Genomic DNA, 25,016 nt, shown 5'->3' with positions numbered 1-25,016 from the left:
ATCAATGTGGCCATTCTCCTCTGACCTCTCTCATTAAGAAGGTGTTTTTGTCCACAGACTGCTGCTCTCTGGATGTTTTTCTTTCATTTTTCATACCATTCTCTCTGAACCCTAGAGACTGTGTGTGAAAATCCCAGGAGATCCGTAGTTTTTGAGATATTCAAACCACCCCGTCTGGCACAACAAACACTCTTTGGTCTATGTCACTTAGAACACATTTCTTACCCATTCTGATGTTTGGTCTGAACGACAACTGAACCACTTGCTTGCTTTTATGCATTGAGTTGCCACATGACTGGCTGATTAGATATTTGCATTATCGGGTCGACCAGTACCGAATAAAGTGACATCTGAGTGAATATATATAATCTGAGTGAGTACATAGATCCAGCAAGATCCCATACATCTTAATATGGAATATTTATATTTGGTTTAATTTGGGTTTTTTTTTTGAAAATGATCAAAAGAGAAAGACTCTTTCATGTCAAAATGGAAACAGATCTCTATCCCATCTAGGAGAATGGAAACTCTGTTCTCTGAAGTGAAGACCTTAAAGCCACTTTCATTCTCCCATCAGGAAGTCCTTAAAGCTCTCTGCTTCTTTCTAGACACCAGATCTATCCAGCTCTCCTCCATCACAACTCTCTTATGTCTGGCAGAACTAGTCCTCACACTCAAATTCTCTTTCATCTCCTCCCACATGGGCACCCGCTGGGCTCCTATGACTGCCTTTTCTGTGGCTACATGGAACAGTCCGTGAATTGACGTGAATAGGCTGTTTCCATTGAGAGTAGGGGAGATTCAAACGAGAGGACATGATTTGAGAGTAAAGGGGCAGAAGTTTAAGGGAAACACGAGGGGGTATTTCTTTACTCAGAGAGTGATAGCTGTGTGGAATGAGCTTCCTGTAGAAGTAGTAGAGGCCAGTTCAGTTGTGTCATTTAAGGTAAAATTGGATAGGTATATGGACAGGAGAGAAGTGGAGGGTTATGGGCTGAGTGCGGGTAGGTGGGACTAGGTGAGATTAAGAGTTCGGCATGGACTAGGAGGGCCGAGACGGCCTGTTTCCATGCTGTGATTGTTATATGGTTATATGTTCCAAGCCTTCACCAGGAATGCTCCACAACTTTTCCTGTGCTAAATTGTCATCCGCATTGGTGCTGCTTCATGCACCCATCCTGAACTCATCAATTTCATCAGCTTTTCCTCTAATTTCCACCCCACCCCTAACTCCACTTGGTCCATTTCTGCCTCCTCTCTCCCTTTTCTCAATCTGTCTGTATCTCCAGATTCAGACTATCTTCTAACATTTTTATCAATGCCCTGACTCTCACAGATACCTTGATTATACTACTCTGCCCACCCTTTTTTTTCCATTCCCCACTCTGGCTCACCTCTTATCTCTTCTCCTCACCTGCCCATCTCCTTCCTTTGTTCCCTCCTCCTTTCCTTTCTCCCATGGTCCACTCGCCTCTCCTATTAGATTCCTTCTTTATCAGCTCTTTACCTCTTCCACCTAACTTCATTTCATCCCCCATCTACCCACCTTCCCCCTCATCTTTTCTCACCTATCACGTGCCAGCTTGTAATTTCCCTCTCTCTACACCTCCTTATTCTGGCTTCTGCCTCTTTCCTATCCAGAATGAAGTAAAGTCTCGGCCCAAAACATCAAATGTTTATTCATTTCTATAGCTGCTGTCTGAGCTGCTGAGTTCCTCCAGCATTTTGTGAGTGTTGCTCTGCATTTCCAGTATTTGCAGAATTTCTTGTGTTTGTGATGTGCTGCACTTCAGGAGATCAAAAGAGACAGTATACTGTTCATGGCAAGACTCTTAACAGTGTTGGTGAGCACAGCTCTGTTCACCCCATTACAAGGAAGATGTGCAAGCTTTGGAGAAAGTGCAGAAGAGGTTCACCACAGAGTTATAGAGTCATAGAAAAGCACAGCACAAAAATTAGCCCTTTGGCCCATTTAGTCCATGCTGAACCATTTAAACTGCTTACTCCTATCGACCCGCACCGGGACCATAGCCCTCCCTGCCTCTAGCATCCAAACTTCTCTTAAACATTGAAATCGAGTCTGCATGGACCACATCTGTGGCAGTTAGTTCCACCCTCTCATGATCCTCTAAGTTTCCCCTCATGCTCCCCTTAAACTTTTCACCTTTCACCCTTAACCCATGACCTCTGGTTGTAATCAGTGGAAAAAGCCTGATCTATATGGAGCAAGAAGTCTGCGAGTGAACTGCTGATTTTTCGGAGCGAAAGGAGTTTTTTTACTACTCGGGTTAAAGAGAAGTGAGACTGCGCAGGCACGTGACATCAGCCAGTAGAGCACGAAAGGTTTAAAAAGGCAAGGAATTTTTGATGGTTTTTAATTCGGAGCAAGAAGGCTGCGAGTGAACTGCTGATTTTTCAGAGTGAAATGTGATTTTTTTACTACTCGGGTTAAAGAGAAGTGAGACTGCGCAGGCACGTGACATTAGCCAGTAGAGCACGAAAGATTTAAAAAGAAGGCAGCCATATCCAGTGGGCAGCATCGGAGCGGGCAGTGGAGTGAGAAGCAGCAGAGTGGTAGGGCTCTGGCTCAACGGGCTTAGGAGGTAACAGGATGAGGCGAGGTAGGAAGTATGTGTGTGAGGCCAGTTTTCTGTGCTCAGTGTCAGATGTGGGAGGTCCTGGAGTCTCTCAGCCTCCCGGGTGGCCATATTTGCACCTGGTGTGTCGAGCTGCAGCTCCTGAGGGTCCGAATTACGGAACTGGAGATGCAGCTCGATGACCTTCGTCTGGTCAGGGAGAGCGAGGATATGATAGAGAGGAGTTATTGGCAGGTGGTCACACCGGGGCCACGGGAGACAGACGAGTGAGTCACAGTCAGAAGGGGGAAGGGGAAGAGTCAAGTACTAGAGAGTACCCCTGTGGCTGTACCCCTTGACAATAAGTACTCCTGTTTGAGTACTGTTGGGGGGGGTGGGGGAACAGCCTACCTGGGGGAAGCGACAGTGGCCGTGCCTCTGGCACAGAGTCTGGCCCTGTGGCTCAGAAGGGTAGGGAAGGAAAGAGGAAGGCAGTAGTGATAGGGGACTCTATAGTTAGGGGGTCAGACAGGCGATTCTGTGGACGCAGGAAAGAAACTCGGATGGTAGTTTGCCTCCCAGGTGTTAGGGACCGGGATGTTTCGGATCGCGTCCAAGATATCCTAGCGGTGGGAGGGAGAACAGCCAGAGGTCGTGGTACATATTGGTATCAATGACATAGGTAGGAAAAGGGAAGAGGTTCTGACTACAGGGAGTCAGGAAGAAAATTGAGAAACAGGACCGCAAAGATAGCAATCTCGGGATTACTGCCTGTGCCACGCGACAGTGAGAATACGAATAGGATGAGGTGGAGGATAAATGCATGGCTGAGGGATTGGATCAGGGAGCAGGGATTTAGACTTCTGGATCATTGGGACCTCTTTTGGGGCAGGTGTGACCTGTACGGGTTGCACTTGAATCCCAGAGGGACCAATATCCTGGCGAGGAGGTTTGCTACGGCTATTGGAGAAACTTCAAACTAGAATTGTTTGAGTGGTGGGAACTGAACTGAAGAGACTGGGTAAGAGGAGGTTGGCTCACAAACAGAAAAGCTTGTAGACAGTGCGAGAGGGAGGATAGGCAGGTGATAGAGAAGGGACGCGCTCAGACTGAATGCTTGAGATTTTAATGCAAGGAATGTTGTGAACAAAGCAGATGAGCTTAGAGCGTGGATCAGTACTTGGAGAAATGATGTGGTGGCCATTACAGAGACTTGAATGGCTCAGGGACAGGAATGGTTACTTTAAGTGCTGAGTTTTAGATGTTTCAGAAATGACAGGGAGGGAGGCAGAAGAGGTGGGGGCGTGGCACTTGATCAGAGATAGTGTCACAGCTGCAGAAAAGGTGGACGTCATAGAGGGATTGTCTACGGAATCTCTGTGGGTGGAGGTTAAGAACAGGAAGGGGTCAGTCAATAACTTTACTGGGTGTTTTTTATAGGCCGCCTAATAGTAACAGGGATATCAAGGAGCAGATAGGGAAACAGATCCTGGAAAGGTGTAATAATAACAGAGTTGTTGTGACAGGAGGTTTTAATTTCCCAGATATCGACTGGCATCTCCCTAGAGCGAGGGGTTTAGATGGAGTGAAGTTTGTTAGGTGTGTTCAGGAAGGTTCCTTGCCATGGTATGTAGATAAGCCTACAAGAGGAGAGGCTGTACTTGATTTGGTATTGGAAATGAACCTGGTCAGGTGTCAGGTCTCTCAGTGTGACAGCATTATGGAGATAGTGATCATAATTCTATCTCCTTTACAATAGCATTGGAGAGAGATAGAAACAGACAAGTGGGAAAAGCGTTTAATTGGAGTAAGGAGAATTATGAGGCTATCAGGCAGGAAATTGGAGGCTTAAATTGGAAACAGATGTTCTCAGGGAAAAGTACGGAAGAAATGTCGCAAATATTCAGGGAATACTTGTGTAGACTTCTATACAGGTACTTTCCAATGAAACAGGAAAATTATGGTAGGGTACAGGAACCATTGTGTACAAAGGCTGTAATAAATCTAGTCAAGAAGAAAAGAAAAGCTTACAAAAGGTTCAGAGAGCTAGGTAATGTTAGAGATCTAGAAGATTGTAAGGCTATTAGGAAGGAGCTTAAGAAGGAAATTAGGAGAGCCAGAAGGGGCCATAAGAAGGCCTTGGTGGGCAGGATTAAGGAAAACTCTAAGGCATTCTACAAGTATGTGAAGAGCAAGAGGATAAAACGAGAAAGAATAGGATCTATCAAATGCAACAGTGGGAAAGTGTGTATGGAACCGGAGGAAATAGCAGAGGTACTTAATGAATACCTTACTTCAGTATTCACTATGGAAAAGGATCTTGGTGATTGTCGTGATGACTTGCAGCAGACTGAAAAGCTTGAGTATGTAGATATTGAGAAAGAGGATGTGCTGGAGCTTTTGGAAAGCATCAAGTTCAACTAGTCGCCGGGACTGGATGAAATGTACCCCAGGCTACTGTGGGAGGCGAGGGAGGAGATTGCTGAGCCTCTGGCGATGATCTTTGCATCATCAATGGGGATGGGAGAGGTTCTGGAGGATTGTAGGGTTGCGGATGTTGTTCCTTTATTCAAGAAAGGCAGTAGAGATAGGCCAGGAAATTATAGACCAGTGAGTCTTAGTTCAGTGGTTGGTAAGTTGATGGAGAAGATCCTGAGAGGCAGGATTTATGAACATTTGGAGAGGCATAATATGATTAGGAATAGTCAGCATGGCTTTGTAAAGGCCAGGTTGTATGAGCTTAATTGAATTTTTTGAGGATGTGACTAAACACATTGATGAAGGAAGAGCAGTAGATGTAATGTATATGGATTTCAGCAAGGCTTTTGATAAGGTACCCCATGCAAGGCTTATTGAGAAAATAAGGAGGCAGGGGATCCAAGGGGACATTGTTTTGTGGACCTAGAACTGGCTTGCCCACAGAAGGCAAAGAGTGGTTGGAGACAGGTCATATTCTGCATGGAGGCTGGTGACCAGTGGAGTGCCTCACGGTTCTGTTCTGGGACCCTTACTCTTTGTGATTTTTATAAATGACCTAGATGAGGAAGTGGAGGGATGGGTTAGTAGTTTGCTGATGACACAAAGGTTGGAGGTGTTGTGGATAGTGTGTAGGGCTGTCAGAGGTTACAGCGGGATATTGATAAGATGCAAAACTAGGCTGAGAATAGCAGATGGAGTTCAACCCAGATAAGTGTGAGGTGGTTCATTTTGGTAGGTCAAATATGATGGCAGAATATAGTATTAATAGTAAGACTCTTGGCAGTGTGGAGGATCAGAGGGATCTTGGGATCTGAGTCCATAGGATGCTCAAAGCTGCTGTGCAAGTTGACTCTGTGGTTAAGAAGGCATATAGTGTATTGGCCTTCATCCATCGTGGAATTGAATTTAGGAGCTGAGAGGTAATGTTGCAGCTGTATAGGACCCTGGTCAGACCCCACTTGGAGTACTGTGCTCAGTTCTGGTCACCTCACTACAGGAAGGATGTGGAAACCATAGAAAGGGTGCAGAGGAGAGTTACAAGGATGTTGCCTGGATTGGAGAGCATGCCTTATGAGAATAGGTTGAGTGAACTCGGCCTTTTCTCCTTGGAGTGAAGGAGGATGAGAGGTGACAAAATAGAGGTGTACAAGATGATGAGAGGCATTGATCATGTGGTTAGTCAGAGGCTTTTTCCCAGGGCTGAAATGGTTGCCACAAGAGGAGACAGGTTTAAGGTGCTGGGGAGTAGGTACAGAGGAGTTGTCAGGGATAAGTTTTTTACTCAGAGAGTGGTGAGTGTGTGGAATGGGCTGCCAGCAACGGTGGTTGAGGTGGATACGATGGGGTCTTTTAAGAAGGTGTTAGATAGGTACATGGAGCTTAGTAAGATAGAGGGCTATAGGTAAGCCTAGTAATTTCTAGGGTAGGGACGTGTTCGGCACAACTTTGTGTGCCAAAGGGCCTGTATTGTGCTGCAGGTTTTCTATGTTTCTACACCCCTCATAATTTTGTGCAGCAGGATGCTGCCAGGATGAGAGGGGATGTGTTATTAAGGAGACGATGGAAAAACTTGGATTGTTTTCTCTGGAGCAATGGAGAATGAGGGGTGATAGAGGGTCACAACTTCTCTTGCCAGGGTTGAAATGTCAATTACCAAAGGGCATACACTTAAGGTGAGGAGGGAAAGTTTAAAGGAGATATGAGAGGTGAATTTGTTACACACAGAGTGGTGGATGCCTGAAATGTGGTGCCAGGGCTGGTGGTGGAGGCAGACACATTAGGAACATTTAAGAGTCACCTAGATAGACACTTAGATGAAACAAAAAAATGGGGGGGCTAAGTGGGAGGAAAGGATTAGATTGATATATTTGTTGAGTGCCATCGAGTTGTCTTCGACTCATAGATACTGTAGCTGCCCATATGGAAGAGATTGCCAGGCCTTTCTTCCACACAGATGCTGCTGCTGCCCAGGCTGGGACTCAGCTGGATTCGAACTTGGGACGATCCACCTCAAAGTCCGATGCTGATGTTATTACACCACTGGCCAGCCCAGATTGATCTTAGAGTAGCTTAAAGGATCGGCACAACATTGTAAACTGAAAGGCCTGTACTATTCTGTACTGTTCTATGTTCTAACATAAACATAGATTGAACTTAGCCTGCAGTTCATGACAATATTTTATTAATTACTGTTTACATCTATATTTACAAAATGCAATTTCATTGAAGAAAACCAATACTTATCTGGCATAAATATAAGAAGTAGGTGTTGCAGGCTTTTTAACCCCTCCAATTTCAATAAGATCATGGCTGACCTTTCATCTTGGTGACAGTTTCTTTCATTAATCTATTTGCCTTGGATGTTGATCATTATCAAGAGTATTAAGCTACCAGAGGTCTCTTGGGCAGAGAATTCCAAAGATTCATCACCCACCAAGTTAAGAAATTTCTTCTCATCTCGGATGTGAATTGCCTACCCTTTATTTTGCACAGAGACCCCTGGTTCTAGACTCCCCAGAAGAGTCACCTGTACAATTACAAAACCTCATAATAGTTTTGTGTTTTTCAATGATTCTTCTTAACCAAAGGGAGTACAGGCCTAGTCTGCCAAATTTCTTCTAATACAACAAATTCTTTATCCTAGGAAACAATCTTGTGAGACTTCTCCATTGTCTCTGTCAGGCATATGTCCTTCCTTTGACAGGAAATCTGACATATACACAGTATTCTAGATGTGATCTCATCAAGATCCAATAAGATTGAGCATGACATCTCAACTTTTATGCTCAAAACTTCTTGCAATGAAGATGTAAAAACTATTTACCCTCTAATTATTTTCTGTATCTGCATGTTAACATTTAGTAATTGAAGTACTGTACATAACCACCAAAATTTTAAAAAATACGGTTTTTCTAACGAAAGGCATCATGATTTTCTATTTTGTCATGTATCCAATCTTTCTAATGTAACATTCACTGATCCATCATTGTTTTTTTCCTAACACTTCTTTAACATAATGTGTTAAAGAACTATTTAAACAAATATTTTTAAATTAAAAAATAAAACTAGTTTCAATATAATGATGGAGAAGGATAGGACTGGACCCAGGATTGAGATTTTTGATTGGAGAAAGGCTAACTTTGAGGAGATGCGAAAGGATTTAGAAGGAGTGGATTGGGACAATTTGTTTTATGGGAAAGATGTAATAGAGAAATGGTGGTCATTTAAAGGCGAAATTTCGAGGGTACAGAATATTTATGTTCCTGTTAGTTTGAAAGGAAAGGTTAAAAGTTTGAGAGAGCCATGGTTTTCAAGGGATACTGGAAACTTGGTTAGGAAAAAGAGAGATAGCTACAATAAATATAGGCGACGTGGAGTAACTGAGGTGCTCGAGGAATATAAAGAATGTAAGAAGAATCTTAAGAAGGAAATTAGAAAAGCTAAGATGTGAGGTTGCTTTGGCAAGTAAGGTGAAAATAAATCTGTAGGGTTTCTACAATTATATTAATAGCAAAAGGATAGTGAGGGATAAAATTGGTCCCTTAGAGAATCAGAGTGGACAGCTATGTGTGGAGCCGAAAGAGATGGGGGAGATTTTGAACAATTTTTTTCCTTCGGTATTCACTAAGGAGAAGGATATTGGATTGTGTAAGGTTATGGAAACAAGTAGGGAAGTTATGGAAACTATGATGATTAAAGAGGAAGAAGTACTGGTGCTTTTAAGGAACATAAAAGTGGATAAATCTCCGGATCCTGACAGGATAATCCCTAGGACCTTGAGGGAGATTAATGTAGAAATAGCTGGGGCTCTGACAGAAATATTTCAAATTCATTAGAAATGGGAATGGTGCTGGAGGATTGGTGTATTGCTCATGTGGTTCCATTGTTTAAAAAGGGTTCTAAGAATAAACCTAGCAATTATATACCTGTCAGTTTGACGTCAGTGGTGGGTAAATGAATGGAAAGTATTCTTACAGATGGTATATATAATATTCTGGATAGACAGGGTCTGATTAGGAACTAGGAACTAGGATTAGGAACCATGCTTGACTAATCTTCTGGCGTTTTTTGAGGATGTAACTATGAAAATGGACAAGGGAGAGCCAGTGGATGTAGTGTACCTGGACTTCCAGAAAACTTTTGATAAAGTCCCACATAGGAGATTAGTGGGCAAAATTAGGGCACATGGTATTGGGGCAGAGTACTGACATGGATTGAAAATTGGCTGGCTGACAAGAAACAAAGAGTAGTGATTAACGGGTCCCTTTCGGAATGGCAGGCTGCAACCAGTGGGGTACCTCAAGGTTCGGTGCTGGGACCACAGCTGTTTACAATATACATTAATGATTTAGATGAAGGGATTAAAAGTAACATTAGCAAATTTGCTGATGACACAAAACTGGGTGGCAAGTGTAAAATGTCAGGAGGATGTTATGAGAATGCAGGGTGACTTGGACAGGTTGGGTGAGTGGGCAAATCTATGGCAGATGCAGTTTATTGTGGATAAATGTGAGGTTATCCACTTTGGTGGCAAGAACAGGAAGGCAGATTACTATCTAAATGGAGTCAAGTTAGGAAAAGGGGAAGTACAACAAGATCTAGGTGTTCTTGTACATCAGTCAATGAAAGCAAGCATGCAGGTACAGCAGGCAGTGAAGAAAGCTAATGGCATGCTGGCTTTTATAACAAGAGGAATTGAGTATAGGAGTAAAGAGGTCCTTCTGCAGCTGTACAGGGCCCTGGTGAGACACCACCTGGAGTATTGTGTGCAGTTTTGGTCTCCAAATTTGAGGAAGGACATTCTTGCTATTGAGGGAGCGCAGCATAGGTTCACAAGGTTAATCCCGGAATGGCGGGACTGTCGTATGTTGAAAGATTGGAGCGACTGGGCTTGTATACACTGGAATTCATAAGGATGAGAGGGGATCTGATTGAAACATATAAGATTATTAAGAGATTGGACACACTGGAGGCAGGAAGCATGTTCCCGCTGATGGGTGAGTCCAAAACTAAAGGCCACAGTTTAAGAATAAGGGGCAGGCCTTTTAGAACAGAGATGCGGAAAAACTTTTTCACCCAGAGAGTGGTGGATATGTGGAATGCTCTGCCCCAGAAGGCAATGGAGGCCAAGTCTCTGGATGCATTCAAGAGAGAGTTAGATAGAGCTCTTATAGATAGTGGGGTCAAGGGATATGTGGAGAAGGCAGGAACGGGGTACTGATTGTGTATGATCAGCCATGATCACAGTGAATGGCAGTGCTGGCTAGAAGGGCTGAATGGCCTACTCCTGCACCTACTGTCTATTGTCTATTGTCTTACTTTCTGAATGAGCTTTGCATGGAGAACTTTATCAAATGCCTTACTGAAATTCATATACACTATATCCACTGCTCTACCTTCATCAATGTGTTTTGTTACATCCATTTGTTATCCTGTGTATTAGCTAGCTTACTTTCATATTCCACCTTTGCCTTCTTTATGACTTTTTAAATTGCCTGCTGTTGTGTTTTAAAGTTTCCCAATCCTCAAACTTCACACTAATTTTTGATCTATTGTGTGCCCTCTCTTTGGTTTTTATGTTGGCTTTGACTTCTCTTGTTAGCCAAGGTTGTGTCATCTTTCTTTTAGAATACTTCTTCCTATTTGCGATGTGTATATCTTGTGCCTTCCGAACTGCTTCCAGAAATTCCTGCCATTGCTCCTCTGCCATCATGCCTGCCAGTGTTCTTTTCCAATCAACTCTGGCCAACTCCTCTCTCATGCCTCTGTAATTCCCTTTACTCCACTTTCATACTGGCATATCTGACTTTAGCTTCTCCTTCTCAAATTTCAGGGTGAATTCGATCATATGCTGATCATTTTCCCCAAAAGGTTCTTTCACTTTAAGCTCTCTAATCAATTCCAATTCATTGCACAACACCCAATCCAGAATAGTTGATCCCTTATTGGGCTCATCCATAAGCTGCTCTAAAAAGCCATCTTGTAGGCATTCTAGAAACTCCTCCTCCTGGAATCTAGCACCAACCTAATTTTCCCAATGTACCTGCATATTTAAGTTCCCCATGACTATTGTAATATTACCCTTTTGGTATGCATTTTCTATCTCATGTTGTATCTTGTAGACAACATCCTTATTACTGTTTGGGGGTCTATTTTCAACTCCCATCAGGGTCTTTATACCCCTGCAGTTCCTTAACTCTGTCCACAATGATTCAACACCTTCAGACCCTATGTCACCTCTTTCTAATGATTTGATTTCATTCTTTACTAACAGAGCAAAACTGCCTCCTCTGTTTTCCTGTCTGTCTTTTCAATACAATACGTATCCTTGGACATTAAGCTCCCAGATATAATCTTTCAGCTATGATTCACTGATGCCTTAAACATCATACCTGCCAATCTGCAACTGTGCTGCAAGTTCATCGACCTTATTCTGTATACTGTGCACATTCAGATACACACCTTCAGTCCTGTGTTCACCCTTTTCGATTTTGTCCACCTTTTACATTGCAACTCATCCTGTTGACTGCAATTTTGCCCCATCAACAGCTCCTCCTACACATTGCCTTTGTTTGTAAACCAGCTACCTCATCTTCAGCACTATTATCTGACTTTCCTACAATACTTCTTGCAGTGAAATATTCACAGCTCAGGACACTTGTCGCACCATGCTCAACTTTCTGATTCCTAACTTTGTCTAAGGTCTTACCAACGTCTGTCTCCACAATCTCTCCATTAGCTGTTACGGCACTCTGGTTCCCATCCCACTGCAACTCTTGTTTAAACCCCATCGTGCCGCTTTAACAGTCCATCCCACTAGGATATTAACCCCCCTCCAGTTCAGGTGCAAACTGTCCCTTTGGTACAAGTCCCACATTCCCTGGAAAGAGAGTAAATGATCCAAAACTCTTATGCTCTTCCTCCTACATCAAATCCTTAGCCATGTTTTAAACTGTATAATCTTCCTAGTTCTGGACTCACCAGCACATGGTGTAGGTAGTAATCCTGAGACCACAACCCTGGAGGTCCTGTCCTTTAACCTAGCACCTAACTCCCTGAACTCGCTATGCAGAATTTTATCACTCATCCTATCCACGTCATTGGTACCTGCATGGAACACAACTTCTGGCTGTTCACACTCCCACATAAGAATGCTGAGGACTCAATCCCAGACCATGGCACCCAAGAGGCAACATACCATCCTGCAATCTCGTTCCTGCCCACAGAACCTTCTGTACATTCCGCTAACAAATCCCCAATCAACGCAATGTGCCTCTTCTCCCCCCTTCCCTTCTGAGTCACAGAGGCAGACAGTGCCAGAGACCCGACCACTGTGACTTTCCTGTTAGGTTATTCCCCCCCCCCCCCCGACAGTATCCAAAGTGATATTTCTGAGGTGGATGGCCACAGGTACTCTGTACTGACTCCTTAAACCCTTTCCCCTTTCTGACTGTCACACAGTTTTCTGTGTCCTGGACCATGGGTGTAACCACTTCTCTGTATGTCCTATCTATCACCCTCTCAGCTTCCTGAATGATCCAGAGTTCATTCAGTTCCAGCTCCAACTCCTTAATGCAGATTGTTAGAAGCTGCAGCTGTGGTTGCCAGGGACACAGAGCTCTCTCTCTCTGCCTTCCCACATTGCACAAGAGGAGCATTCCACTATCCTATCTGTCATCTCTACCGTCCTAACTGAGCAGATAGAAAGAAAGGATGAAAAAAAAACTTAACCTGGAGCTTTGCTTTCTCTGTCTGAAGCCTCTTTTCTCCAAAGCCCCGAAGATTAGCCTTAAGATTACCACTCTGACTCTGCCCACTCAGATGATGGCCACTGTGCTTGCCCTTGCCTTTCTTTAATTTGCTCTTGCTAATCAATCGCAAACACTGACTGGTTGCAGGACAAAGCTCTTTTTCATTGCACATTGTTCCCTGAAAGTGCTGACACAGGTACACAGGGTGGTGAAGAAGTTTGATGCTCTTGGCTTCATTACCTGGGGCAATGAGTACAGGAGTTGGCAGATCGTGTTACAATGACAAGAGTTTAGTGACACCTCACCAAGTGTTGTGTGCAGTTCTGGTCGCCCAGCAGGGGGAAGGATGTCATTAAACTGGGACAGGTTCAGAAATAATTCATGGGGATTTTACATCAACTGGAAAGCTTGATGTTTTCTTTTATTTTTTAAATATTATTTACAGATACAGTATGGAACAGGCCCTTTTGGCCCCTCGTGCAATGCCACCCAGCACCCCACCGACTTAACCTTAATCACAGGGCAATTTACAGTAAACCAATTAACCTACTAACTGGCACATGTTTGGACCGTGGGAGGAAACTGGATCACCTGGAAGAAATGGACAGGGTCACGAGAAGGACGTACAAATTTCTTACAGAGGACACAGGCAACGAACTGTGAACTCGGACACCCGAATTATAATAGCATTATGCATCCCACAGAGAGATTGGATAGGCTGATTGGACCTTATAAATGTTTATAAATCCATGAGAAGTGTATATCTTTCCGCCTAGGGCTGGAAAGTTTTTTGCTAGGAGCACAGCACCATGTTCAGGAACAGTTATTACCCCTCAGCCATCAGGCTCCTGAATCAGAGGGGTTAACTTCACTCAACTTCATTTTCCCCATCACTGAAATGTTCCCACAACCCATGGAATCACTTTCAAGGACTCTTCATCTCATGTTCTCAATATTTATTGCTAATTTATTTCTTATTGTTTCTTTCTTTTTGTATTTACACAGTTTATTTGCACACTGGTTGTACACCCTGTTGTACAGTCTTTCACTGAATCTATTACGGCTATTGGATTTCTTGAGTATGCCTGCAAGAAAATGAATCTCAGGGTTGTATATGGTGACCTATATGTGCTTTGATAATAAATTAACTTTGAACTTTTAAAGGTTTTCACCTAGAAGGTGGTGGGTGTGTGGAATGAACTGCCAGAGGAGGTGGTAGAGGTGGGTTCAGTAACAATAATACAAGACCCCTGGGCAGGTACATGGGCAGGAAAGGTTCCAAGAGGTATGGGTCAAACATAGGGAAGTGTGATTAGATGAGGTACAGCACAAACCTGTTAGGCCAAAGGGCCTGCATCTGTGCTGTGAGATTTGATGCCTCTTAGTGTGAGGGGGTTTTGATGGGGAGAGTTACAGCTGAGCCATTCTGGCCTGAAACCCTCCTGATTTCTCCTCACCCCACCCCCCTCTCATCCCTCCCAGCTTCTGACCCTCTCCCTCTCCATCCCTCTCAGCCCCTCCTCTCCCCCTTTCCGCAGCATCTTACCAGCCCGGCTAGGGGTTTCAGACCTTCCCCTTTGCCCCAACGCACGGGAGAAGTGTTCGTCCACCACACTGTTGATGTCGCCTTTGAAGTATGTAAAGACAGTGCAGTGGGAGGTGCCCTCTGACCCTGGTCGCTGTGTTACTGTAACGGTGGGTTTCATGACTTCTGACTCTGGCCGCTGGACTACCTTCGTTAGGTTCAATACCTCAGACCCTGGTCGCTGGGTGACCCGGATGGTTGGGTGCACAACCTCTGATCCTGGTCGCTGGGTTACCTCAGAGGGGTTCACGACCTCTGACCTTGGCTGCTCCATCGATCCTACACCACAAATTCAACATCCAGAACATGTTACCAAGGTGGCCATTCACTCTCCTACAGACATTCAGCCCATACAGATCTGCCAGTCCAGCCATACCTCTTCGCTTTGTGACCTTGCTGAGATTTCCTCTTGAATCCCCAATGGCAATGCTTCTGAAACCAAACATACCGGGGGTCCTTCTCCCTCCCTTCCATCCCTCCTCCCCCTCCCACCCCTCCGGCCCCTCTCTCCACCCCTCTGACACTGCCCTTCCAGCCATCGAAAACCCTGTCAGCCTTCACTGGGCACCCTTTGCCTGCCCCTAACCTTCCTGCAGTGAGATCATCTCCAGTCTCCCGCACATTGGGCTCCTGGTTCCCTGGAAGTTCCCCTCTGCATCCTGTCTGGTGTCCAGTATCCTGTCCCATGTCCAACGTCCTGTGTCCTGTCCAGTGTCCAGTGGCCTGTATCTTAAGTCCTGGCTAGTGTTCAGTGTCCAGTATCTTCTGTCCTGTCTGGTGTCCAGTGGTGTCCAGTGTCCCATGTCCTGTGTCCTGTCCCATGTCTGGTGTCTGATGAGAAGGATGTGGTTGGACTGCTACTGCCCCAGTTACCTACCTGTGCCTACCCCCAGTGAGGGGCTGCCCTGTTGAGAGGCAACTCTGCGGCTGCTCATACCTCAGTTGCAGGTGTCGGTGCTCAGTCTTGCTCTTCTCCCGTCCATGACAGCTCTCCCGCTGATCGAGGCTGTGTGCAGGAGGAGGAGAGCTGCAGGCCGATTGGAGAGTCCGACCACTAGTCCCTCCTTCCACAAGCCAGTAGCCCCGGGCTGTGGCAGAGAGTCGGAATGTTCTCCAACCTGTTTCCCAGCTCCCGGAATGAGGAAATAGCCAGCTCCCACTGCAAGATGATGACCGACTCCATCTGGCTGTTAGGGTCTGTCTGTCAGGGCAAGGCTGAACATCTGATACACCCAGACACAGACACGTACAGATGAAGAAACTCGCACATACATAGACTCACACGGACACAGACACACACACACAGATAGAGACAAACAGGCATACAGATACAGACATACACACCTACACACAGACAGACATATACACCCACACATACACACACGTACATACACAGACACAGATGGATAGCACACACAGACACACAGAGACATTCACTAATATATACACACACAGACACACGTACAGATGCACATAGACACACACAGATGGACACACACACACACACACATACAGACTCATACATGTACACCATACACACAAACACACAAAGACACACACATACACACAGACACTGGCAACACACAAATGGACACACACTGACACACACACACAGAGGGAGCGAGAGAGCGAGAAGAGACAGAGAGAGGGACAGAGAGAGAAACGAGCAGTCAAATGACAGACCCGTGTAGACCAAACACCATCAACCACTGCTGACTGTTCCATAGACTGGGATATGGAAGGAAACCAAAGGCAGGTAAAGGGTTAATGATGGTGGCCAACACTCTGGAGACTGAGGTATAGGAGTAGGGCACCAGAAATGAGCTCCCCCTATCACTTTTACCCTTGGAGCACGTAATGGAGGTCACAGGGAACACAGGATCTTCTCCTGAGGTCTGCAACACTTATTCCCAGAATAGCTGTTCTCTGATGGGAGGTCAATGATGTGAAGCCTTGCTTCACCCTGAGACTTCCCAGGGTCTCCAAAGAGGAGCACCGACAAGGCAGTGGTGCAGAACAGAAAGCAAACCTTCTCTGTCCTGACAGCACTGGGATAGTGCAGATTCCAGATGGACTTAGATCTGACCCTGGTAATTGGGTTATATTCGGAACAGGAAAGGCTTTACTCCTCCCTGTGACACTGGGATTGGGTCCAGCATCTGACCTCACTGATGAAACAATCCAAATGATGCCCTGCCAAAAGTTAGGATTGCATTTTAATTTCCTTATTATAGGAAGGATGTGGAAGCTTTAGAAAGAGGAAGTTAACCAGGATGTTGCCTGGATCAGAGTGCAAATCTTATGAGGAGAGGTTTTGTGAGCTAGGGCTTTTCTCTTTAGAGTGAAGGAGAATGAGATATGACTTGATGGTGTACAAGATAAGAGGCAGAGGTAGAGTGGACAGCCAGAGACTTTTCCCAGGGTGGAAATGACTAATACAAGAGGCATAATTTTAAAATGATTGGAGGGTAGCTTCTTTACTCAGAGAAACGTAGGTACCTAGAATGTCCTGCCAGGGATGGTGGTAGAGGCAAATACATTAGGGGCATTTAAGAAACTTTAAGATAGGCATATGAATGACAGAAAAATAAAGGCTATGTAGGAGGGAAGCGTTAGATTGATCTTGTAGGCCAGGGGCTTGCACTGTGCTATACTGTCCTATGTTCAATATTCCCAATGCCGATGTGCCGATAGGAGACAGAGGGGTATGTTCAATAATCCCAATGCCAACGGGAGACAGAGGGATATGTTCAATATTCCCAATGTTGACAGGAGACAGAGGAGTATGTTCAATAATCCCAATACCAACGCCAGACAGAGGGGTATGTTCAATAATCCCAATACCAACGCCAGACAGAGGGATATGGTCAATAATCCCAATATCAACGCCAGACAGAGGGATATGGTCAATAATCCCAATACCAACGCTAGACAGAGGGATATGGTCGATAATCCCAATACCAACGCCAGACAGAGGGATATGGTCAATAATCCCAATACCAACGCCAGACAGAGGGATATGGTCAATAATCCCAATACCGATGCCAGACAGAGGGATATGGTCAATAATCCCAATACCAACGCCAGACAGAGGGATATGGTCAATAATCCCAATGCCGATGCCAGACAGAGGGATATGGTCAATAATCCCAATACCAACGCCAGACAGAGGGATATGGTCAATAATCCCAATGCCGACGGGAGACAGAGGGATATGTTCAATATTCCCGATGTTGACAGGAGACAGAGGGATATGTTCAATATTCCCAATGCCGAAGCCAGACAGAGGGATATGAGATGCTGGGAACAGAGGGAGGCTATACTACCCATTGAGTCGATGCTAGTCCCCAGTCCCATTTCCCCACATCTCCCTTTCTCTCACATTCCTACCCTCCCCTGTCAACAACACACCTGGGTGATTAACACCAAACCGCATGCAATCAAACTTCACACAGACAGTGCCCAAATTCAGGAATGAGGCAGCGGCTCAATGCGCTGCACTCTGCCGAACCTTTGTCTTTGGGTCATTTTTCCATCTATTCATTGGGAGATGAGTGTGACTGAGGTTCATTGTCTGTCCTGTAATAGCTCCAACGGCAGATGGTTAAGGAAACACTCAAATTATGCAGAGGATGAGGACAGCCTGCAGTGAGCTATCAATAGGTTAAATAAGTGGGCAAGGGTCTGGCAGATGGAGTGCAATGTTGGTAGATGCATGGTCATCCAATATCAAAATAAAAATAGATAATCAGATTATTATTTAAATGCTGAAAGATTGCAGTATGCCATTTCCCAAAGGGATTTGGGAGTGTTTGTAGTCTACAGGATTTGCAAAAGGCTGGCTTGCAGATGCAGCAGGTTATCAAGACGGCAAATGAAATGTTGGTCTTCTTTGCAAGATGTATTGAATTTAAGAACGGGGAGTTTATGCTACAACTGTACAGGGTATAGGTGAGGCCATACCTGGAGTACTGCGTGCAGTTCTGGTCTCCTTTCTTGAGGAAGGATATAGTGACTTTGGAGGTGGTGCAGAGGAGGTTCACCAGGTTGATTCCAGAGAGGAGGGGGTTAGACTATGAGGAGAAGTTAAATTGCCTGGAACTATACTCGCTGGAATTCAGAAGAATGAGAGGGAATCTCAAAGAATCATATAAAATTATAAAAGGAATAGATATGATAGAGGCAGGAAGGTTGTTTCCACTGGTGAGTGAGACTAGAACTAGGGGATATAGCCTCAATATTTGGGAAAAAATATTGAGGACAGAGATGAGAAGAAACTGCTTTTCCCAGAGAGTAGTGTACCTATGGAAATCTCTGCCCAGGGAAGCTCTAGAGGCTAACTCATTTAAGACAAGGTTGGATAAATTTTTGCATAGTCGGGGAATTAAGGGTTATTGGGGAAAGGCAGGTAGATGGAGATGAGTCCATGGTCAGATCAGCCATGATCTTGTTGAATGGCAGAGCAGGCTTGACTCCAGTTCTTCTCTCCCCAGCTTTCTTTTTTGGCAGCTTTTTTCTTTCAGGCAAAAGCAGAATGTATAGGGTCAGAGTCCTATGGAAATCAGAAGAAAGGATAAAAGGAGCAGGTTTGGGCAAGGCTGGTCTTTTTGGAATGCACAAGCACAGGAAGTGTTGGCCTCAGAGGCCTATCTTCAGCTGCAAATAAAAGGAGGATAGCTTCATGTGGAGTGGCCATTGTTTGAGTGTGCCAGTGATATAATGTGATGGCTTTGGTGTGAACAGATGAAGGCACAGTTAAGAAGCAAGACCTTTTCTTTTTTTGGTGTAGACTAGTCAAGATGGAATGTTCCTTATGTCAGATGTGGGAATTCAGAATACCTGCTGGTTTCCCCGATGACTACATCTGTGGGAAGTGCACCCAACTTCAGTGCCTGACTGACCGGGTCAAGGATTTGGAGCTGGAGTTGAATGTACTCAGGATCATTCGGGAGGTTGAAGATATTATAGATTGAAGCTTTTGAAGAGGTGGTCGCACCCAGAGTACAGGCTTTGGACAGTAGATGAATGGCTACCAGAGAGGTAAGAGGATTAAGTAGTCAGTGTAGGGTTCCCCTGTGGCCATTCCCTTCAGTGGCAAGTATACTCCTTTGGATACTTTTGTGGGGGGGGGCAGTGACCCAACAGATCATGGCAGCAGCTGGTGGCACTGTGACCAGCCTTGAGCCTCGACAGGGAAGGGCAAAGACAGGCAGTGTCTGTGGCCACAAGAGAAACATCAGGATGTTGCTTCCTGGGTGCTAGGGTCCATGATGTATTGGAGTGACTGTAGGTTATCTCAAGGGGGAGAGTGAACAGCCAGAGTTTGTGGTATGTATTGACACCAATGATGTAGGAAGAAAAGGGAAAGAGGCTGAAGAGAAGGACCTCCAAGGTTGTAATCTTCGGATTATTCCCTGTGCCATGGGCGAGTGCAGGTCTGAATGGGGTGATAGCATGGATGAATAAGAGGTTGCTGAGATGGTGCAGGGGACAGGGGTTCACGTTCTTGGATCATTGAAACTTTTTCTGGGGAAGGGGTGACCTGTACAAGGAGGGATGAGTCGCATCTGAACCGGAGGGGAACCAATTTCTTGGCCAGGAGTTTTGCTGATACTACTCGGGAGTGTTTAAATTAGTTTTATAAGGGGTTGGGAACTGGAGCTCCAGGTCAATCAGGGAAGGATTGGACAGGAAGGTAGGTGTCAGGCAAAGTATTGAAAGGCAATATTGAAATAACAGGTCTGATGGATTGGATAGTTTGAAGTGTGTATAATTTAATGCCAGGAGTATTATGGGTAAGGATAGTAAACTTACAGCATGGATCAGTAAATGGAATGACAATGTTTTGGCCATTACTGAAACTTGGTTGAGAGAGGGGCAGGAATGGGTGATTAATAACTCAAAGTTTTAGAAAAGTCGGAGGAGGAGGTGAAAGAGTGGGTGGAGGGAGATGCTCCACTAATCAGAGACAATATCACAGTTGCACTCAGGGGAGACAAAATGGAGGGGTCAGACACTGAGTCCATTTGGGTGAAACTCAGGAATGGGAAGGGTGCAATCACATGAGGGGATTGTACTACAGATTTCCTAATAGCCTCTGGGACTTTGAGGGACAGCTATGTATCAAATTAAGAGCATGTGTAAACAGAATAGGGTGGATAGCTATAGATGAGGATAGGTATGGTCCTTGCGGGAGAGTTTTAAATTGCAGTAGGGCAAATTACAAGGGCATTAAGCAGGGATTAAGAAGTGTTAATTGGGAACACTAATTTTCTGACAAGTCCACATCAGACATGTGGAGAGTGCTTAAAGATTAATTGTACAGGATACAGGAAAGGTTCTGTATGTTCCTTTTAGAAGGAAGGGCAGGGAGGAAAGGGTTCATTGCCAACATCCAGAGAGGTGATGAATTTACATAGAAACATAGAAAACATACAGCATAATACAGGCCCTTCAGCCCAAAAAGTCATGTCAAACATGTCCCTACCTTAGAAATTACTAGGCTTACCTATAGTCCTCTATTTTACTATGCTCCATGTACCTATCCAAAAGTCTCTTAAAAGATCCTATCATATCCGCCTCCACCACCGTTGCCAGCAGCCCATTCCACGCACTCACCACTCTCTGCATAAAAACCTAACCCCTGACATCTCTGTACCTACTCCCCAGCACCTTAAACCTGTGTCCTCTTGTGGCAGCCATTTCAGCCCTGGGGAAAAGCCTCTGGCTGTCCACACGATCAATGCCTCTCATCATCTTATACACCTCTATCAGGTCACCTCTCATCCTCAGTCGCTCCAAGGAGAAAAGGCCGAGTTCACTCAATCTGTTCTCATAAGGCATGCTCCCCAATCCAGGCAACATCCTTGTAAATCCCCTCTGCACCCTTTCTATGGTTTCCACATCCTTCCTGTAGTGAGGCGACCAGAACTGAGCACAGTACTCCAAGTGGGGTCTGACCAGGATCCTATATAGCGGCAACATTACCTCTCGGCTCCTAAATTCAGTCCCACGATTGATGAAGGCCAATACACCATACACCTTCTTAACCACAGAGTCAACCTGCACAGCTGCTTTGAGCGTCCTATGGACACGGATCCCAGGATTCCTCTGATCCTCCACACTGCCAAGAATCTTATTATTAATACTATATTCTGCTATATTCTATATTAATACTACATCATATTTGACTTACCAAAATGAACCACTTCACATTTACCTGGGTTGAACTCCATATGCCACTTCTCAGCCCTGTTTTGCATCCTATCAATGTCCCGCTGTAACCTCTGACAGCCCTGCACACTATCCACAACACCTCCAACCTTTGTGTCATCAGCAAACTTAGTAACCCATTCCTCCACTTCCTCATCCAGGTCATTTATAAAAATCATGAAGAGTAGGGGTCCCAGAACAGATCCCTGAGGCACACCACTGGTGACTGACCTCCATGCAGAATATGATCCGTCTACAACCAGTCTTTGCCTTCTGTGGTCAAGCCAGTTCTGGATCCACAAAACAATGTCCCCTTGGATCCAATGCCTCCTTACTTTCTCAATAAGCCTTGCATGGGGTACCTTATCAAATGCCTTGCTAAAATCCATATACACTACATCTACTGCTCTTCCTTCATTAATGTGTTTAGTAACATCTTCAAAAACTTCAATCAGGCTCATAAGGCACAACCTGCCCTTGACAAAGCCATGCCGACTATTTCTAATCATATTATGCCTCTCCAAATGTTCAGAAATCTTGCCTCTCAGGATCTTCTCCATCAACTTACCAACCACTGAATTAAGAATCACTGGTCTATAATTTGCTGGGCTATCTCTACTGCCTTTCTTGAATAAAGGAACAACATCCGCAACCCTTCAATCCTCCAGAACATCTCCCATCCCCGTTGATGATTCAAAGATCATTGCCAGAGGCTCAGCAATCTCCTCCCTCGCCTATCACAGTAGCCTGGGGTACATCTCATCTGGTCCTGGCGACTTATCCAACTTGATGCTTTCCAAAAGCTCCAGTACATCCTCTTTCTTAATATCTACATGCTCAAGCTTTTCAGTCTGCTGCAAGCCATCACTACAATCTCCATGATACTTTTACATAATGAATACCGAAGTAAAGTATTCCTTAAGTACCCCTGCTATTTCCTTATAAGCAGCCTTATAATCTTCTAGATCTCTAACATTACCTTGCTCTCTGAATCTTTGGTAAGCTTTTCTTTTCTTCTTGACTAGATTTATTACAGCCTTTGTACACCACCATTCCTGTACCCTACCATAACTTCCTTGTCTCATTGGAACGTACCTATGCAGAACTCCACACAAATATCCCCTGAATATTTGCCGCATTTCTTCTGTACTTTTCCCTTAGAACATCTGTTTCCAGTTTAAGCTTCCAATTTCCTGCCTGATAGCCCTCATAATTCCCCTTACTCCAATTAAACGCTTTTCTGACTTGTCCGTACCTATCTCTCTCCAATGCTGTTGTAAAGGAGATAGAATTATGATCACTATCTCCAAAATGCTCTCCCACTGAGAGATCTGACACCTCACCAGGTTCATTTCCCAATACCAAATCAAGTACAGCCTCTCCTCTTGCAGGCTTATCTACATATTGTGTCAAGAAACCTTCCTGAACACACCTAACAAACTCCACCCCATCTAAACACCTTGCTCTAGGGAGATGCCAATCGATATTTGGGAAATTAAAATCTCCCATCACGCCAACTCTATCATTATTACACCTTATAACCATATAACAATCACAGCACGGAAACAGGCCATCTTGGCCCTCCTAGTCCATGCCGAACTCTTAATCTCACCTAGTCCCACCTACCCGCACTCAGCTCATAACCCTCCACTCCTTTCCTGTCCATGTACCTATCCAATTTTACAATTTTACCTTTCCAGGATCTGTTTCCCTATCTGCTCCTCGATATCCCTGTTACTATTGGGCAGCCTATAAAAAACACCCAGTAAAGTTATTGACTGACCCCTTCCTGTTCCTAACCTCCACCCACAGAGACTCCGTAGACAATCCCTCCATGGTGTCCACCTTTTCTGCAGCTGTGACACTATCTCTGATCAACAGTGCCACTCCCCCACCTCTTTTTGCCTCCCTCCCTGTCATTTCTGAAACATCTAAAACTCAGCACTTAAAGTAACCATTCCTGTCCCTGAGCCATTCACGTCTCTGTAATGGCCACCACATCACATGTCCAAGTACTGATCCATGCCCTAAACTTATCCGCTTTGTTCACGCTTGCATTAAAATAGACACATCTCAATCCTTCAGTCTGAGCGTATCCCTTCTCTATCACCTGCCTATCCTCCCTCACACACTGTCTACAAGCTTTCTCAATTTGAGAGCCAACCTCCTCTTCCCCAGTCTCTTCAGTTCGGTTCCCAACCCCCGACAAATCTAGTTTAAACTCTCCCCAATAGCTGTAGCAACTCTCCCAGCCTGGATATTGATCTCCCTGGGATTCAAGTGCAACCCATCCTTTTTGTACAGGTCACACTTGCCCCAAAAGAGGTCCCAATAATCCAGAAATCTAAATCTCTGCCCCCTGCTCCAATCCCTCAGCCACGCATTTATCCTCCGCCTCATTCTACTCCTATTCTCACTGTCGAGTGGCATAGGCAGTAATCCTGAGATTGCTACCTTCGCGGTCCTGTTTCTCAATTTCCTTCCTTATTCCCTTTGTCTTTTTTCAGGACCTCTTCCCTTTACCTACCTATGCCGTTGGTACCAATATGTGCCATGATCTCTGGCTGTTCTCCCTCCCACTGCACGATATCTTGGATGCGATCTAAAACATTCTGGACCCTGGCACCTGGGAGGCAAACTACCATCTGAGTTTCTTTCCTGTGTCCACAGAATCGCCTGTCTGACCCCCTGACTATAGAGTCCCCTATCACTACTGCTTTCCTCTTCTTTTCCCTACCCTTTTGAGCCACAGGGCCAGAGTCTATGCCAGAGGCATGACCACTTTTGCTTCCCCCTGATAGGCTTTCTATCACCTCCTCGCTCTCCCTGACCAGCTGAAGGCCATTGAGCTGCATCTCCAGATCCCTAACTTATGAGCAACACACACAAAATGCTAGTGGAACACTGCAGGCCAGGCAGCAGCTATAAGAAGAAGTACAGTTGACGTTTCGGGCCGAGACCTTTTGTCAGGACTAACAAAGAAAAGATAGTAAGAGATTTGAAAGTGGGAGGGGGAGGAGGAAATCTGAAATGATAGGAGAATACAGGAGGGGGTGGGATGAAGCTAAGAGCTGGAAAGGTGATTGACAAAAGGGATACACAGCTGGAGAAGGGAAAGGATCATGGGACGGGAGGCCTAGGGAGAAAGAAAGGGGAGGGGAGCAAGGAGTGATTATGAGAGGAGCAGAGAGAGAAAAAGGGGGGGGGGAGGGGAGGAGGGGCATTAACAGAAGTTAGAGAAATCAATGTTCATGCCATCAGGTTGGAGGCTACCCAGATGGAATATCAGGTGTTTTGTCCTCCTACCTGAGTGTGGCTTCATCTTGACAGTAGAGGAAGCCATGGATAGACATACCAGAATGGGAATGGGACGTGGAATTAAAATGTGTGGCCACTGGGAGATCCTGCTTTCTC

General features: G+C 45.1%; 1 protein-coding gene across 2 annotated transcripts in view; it reads right to left on the bottom strand.

The window, feature by feature from the left end:
- LOC132397692 (transcription cofactor vestigial-like protein 1) overlaps positions 1–15,420 on the bottom strand; it is a 34,481-nt gene extending 19,061 nt beyond the window's left edge. Inside the window, exons 1-2 of one of the 2 annotated variants that reach the window (XM_059976463.1) lie at positions 15,328–15,420; positions 14,352–14,669 (exon numbers count right to left, since the gene is read on the bottom strand). In XM_059976463.1, coding sequence (XP_059832446.1) covers positions 14,352–14,664 — 313 coding nt within the window. In that variant the 5' untranslated portion in view covers positions 14,665–14,669; positions 15,328–15,420. Of the gene's footprint in view, positions 1–14,351; positions 14,670–15,267 lie in introns of both variants that reach the window. The other variant, XM_059976462.1, reaches the window with a different exon arrangement.
- Positions 15,421–25,016: the final 9,596 nt, after the last annotated feature.

The sequence above is a fragment of the Hypanus sabinus genome, chromosome 8 (genome assembly GCF_030144855.1).
Source record: "Hypanus sabinus isolate sHypSab1 chromosome 8, sHypSab1.hap1, whole genome shotgun sequence".
Taxonomy (NCBI): domain Eukaryota; kingdom Metazoa; phylum Chordata; class Chondrichthyes; order Myliobatiformes; family Dasyatidae; genus Hypanus; species Hypanus sabinus.
This window is presented reverse-complemented; position numbering and strand designations above follow the sequence as displayed.